Here is a 2,622-nt window from a genome sequence, read left to right as displayed (position 1 = left end):
CTAGGTACTTTCCTGTAATATCATCTGGATCCTAAAAAATTATTTAGCTCACATTTTTGGTTACACCACCCTAGATATCGCTCCTGCATCTCCTACACAAACAGCAGATTAAATTACTAATTCCTGTGTAATCAAGAAAGAACTAAACTCATAACCTGCCCAGTGCTGTTCTTTTCAAGCTGCATAGTAATCATGCACACTCCCCAGACACATTCTTGTGCCTTACCTCGCGCTCTCCCATCCCTCAACAAGCATTCCAGTAAGACTAATGCTTCTATTTGGGCTTTATTCTCAATTTCTGATTCTTTGTGCTAGGCTCTGCTCTGCGTAGCCCTTCCATGGGGGGAAAGGGCCTGCACTTTCAACCTGGAGACCACTGATTTTTAACCCATGTGCTGAGGCACAGTGGTATTTCGTGAGACAATCTTAGGTGTGCCACAAAAATTTTTAAAGATCATTAAATGAGTTATTTTCAAAAGAAGTTCAAAGCACATTAAGTATATTCCTCTTTTTAGTCTTGTTGTTGTTATTGTTGTTGTTCACCATAATTTCCATGTGCTGCAGAAATTTAACTATAGGTTCAAGTGTGCCCTGAGATTAAAAAAAAAAGAAAAAAGGTTGAAGAACACTGCATTAGGCCAATGCTACAGCTGGTCACTTTCAGTACACTGGTAGCACACTCACTACTGAGTGCTAATTAGTTTTCTTTCTTTCTTTTCTTTCTTTCTTTCTTTCTTTCCTTCTTTCCTTCTTTCCTTCTTTCCTTCTTTCCTTCTTTCTTTCTTTCTTTCTCTTTCTTTTTTTCTTTTTTGACAGAGTCTCACTCTGTCACCCTGGATAAAGTACCTGAGGTGTCATAGCTCACAGCGACCTCAAACTCTCGGGCTCAACCCATCCTCCTGCCTCAGCCTTTCTGGTAGCTGGGACTATAGGTACCCGCCATGATGCCCCGATCGTTTTTCTATTTTTAATAGAGATGGCATCTCACTAATGCTCAGTCTGGTGTGCAACTCCTGAGCTCAAGCGATCCACCTGCCTCGACCTCCCAGAGTGCTACAGTTACAGGCGTGAGCCACCACCCCTGGCATAGTATTGGTTTTAATCCAAAGAAAAAGTCTGCAAAATGCTGTCATGAAGTCAAAAAGAAAAGAATACGATTACGGTGTGCTTATTGCTGAGTCATTGCTGTTCTGAGTCTTTCTTGTGTCACTTTGCTTTAACAGGGGGAGAAAGGTTTCCCTGGACCTCCTGGCTTTCCCGGCCAGAAAGGATTCTCAGGTCCTGAAGGCTCACCTGGACCCCAGGGATCCAAGGTAAATCATTCTGCAAATTGGACAATCCCCAACCCACCTAGCCCTCATCATGCCTGTTCCCTGGGCTGCCAAGAACCCGGACAGGATTCCAGATGTTAGCCAACTCATGAGTGTGTGACAGATTCCTCGTTTCCAATATTATTTGAGCACTCAGAGCTGCAGCTTCTTCCAAGGCTAGTGGAAATGCCGGTCATTAGCTTCAAATCCACTGCTCAACTCCCTCCCCTTCTCCATCTTCCCAGTTTCTACATCTCACTCGGCCCAACCCACACCTGTTTTTCTCCCTCCTTCCAGCCCTGCGCCAGACTGCGCCCTGATCCCTGGGGTTCCTGCTAGGACTTTGTGCCAGGAGGTGTCTTCTCTCTCTCCATATATCCCAACTTTCCTTTTGATGTTGGCTTTTCCCTTTCAGCTCTGAAACATGCAAACATTTTCCCAAACTAACACAAAACTCTCCCTCATTGTCATCCCTCCCTGTCTTTCCTTTCTCTGTCAAGTTTCTTAAAAGAATAGCTGCGTGAGCTGCCCGCAGTTCCTCTCCTGGTCACTCCTTAGCCACCAATAATTTGCCTCCTGCTCCCCTCCTCTGAAAACATTTGCCGAGGTCAGCAGTGACCTTCAAACGGCCACTGAAATTAAACTCTTCTTTGTCTGCGTCTGACCTGAACCTTTCTGCTTTGTGTCACGTGTGAATCACCCCTTTCTCCTAGAAACATAGTCCATCTTTGTTTCCAGGTTTCTCCCTTCCCTGAGTCTCTCGTTGTCTCCCCAGTCTTCTCCTCCTGGGCTCCCACTTTGTTCCTCGTCCCTTAAACATGGTGCTTGTAGAGTTCTTACCAGAGCCAGCTGCCCCCCCACCCTCATCACACATTTTCGCTGTAAAGTCTATGATACAGCAAAGGGCTTTGTTGAAATAAATACCCTGGTGGCTTTACTAAAAAACTGCATAACCACTAGATTCGCTGATTGTTCTTTCCTGCTGTGGACAGTAGCTAGACTTAAGCCTGGCTCCTCACGCACCCACACATTCATTCCCCTGCTCCTGACCTCCAGCAAGCCCTGAACTAACTAATAAGCTATGGAAGATAGTGATAATTCATCTATATGGAGGCTTTTGAATTAAAATATGTATTAGAATGCTACTTAGAATATTTAGATGATAATTAAGGTCAACACCCTGCATATTTACCCTGTGCCAGGCACCTGGTCGTGCCTCCCTCCAGGTATGTCACACGATCCCATAAATCATGACCATGTGACCCATGACACAGCTCCCATTATCATCTGGATTTCATGGATAAAGAAGTGC

The 2,622-nt window shown here is 44.9% G+C and overlaps 1 protein-coding gene across 1 annotated transcript in view; it reads left to right on the top strand.

The window, feature by feature from the left end:
* COL4A3 (collagen type IV alpha 3 chain) overlaps positions 1-2,622 on the top strand; it is a 146,201-nt gene that overhangs the window by 67,427 nt on the left and 76,152 nt on the right. The window contains exon 3 of the mRNA XM_012802111.2: positions 1,224-1,313. Coding sequence (XP_012657565.1) covers positions 1,224-1,313 — 90 coding nt within the window. The remainder of the gene's footprint in view (positions 1-1,223; positions 1,314-2,622) is intronic.

Source organism: Otolemur garnettii, unplaced genomic scaffold, assembly GCF_000181295.1.
Source record: "Otolemur garnettii isolate 467f Iridium unplaced genomic scaffold, OtoGar3 scaffold00013, whole genome shotgun sequence".
NCBI classification, from domain to species: domain Eukaryota; kingdom Metazoa; phylum Chordata; class Mammalia; order Primates; family Galagidae; genus Otolemur; species Otolemur garnettii.
The sequence above is the reverse complement of the archived record's forward strand: the minus strand, read 5'-3'. Positions and strand labels throughout refer to the sequence as shown.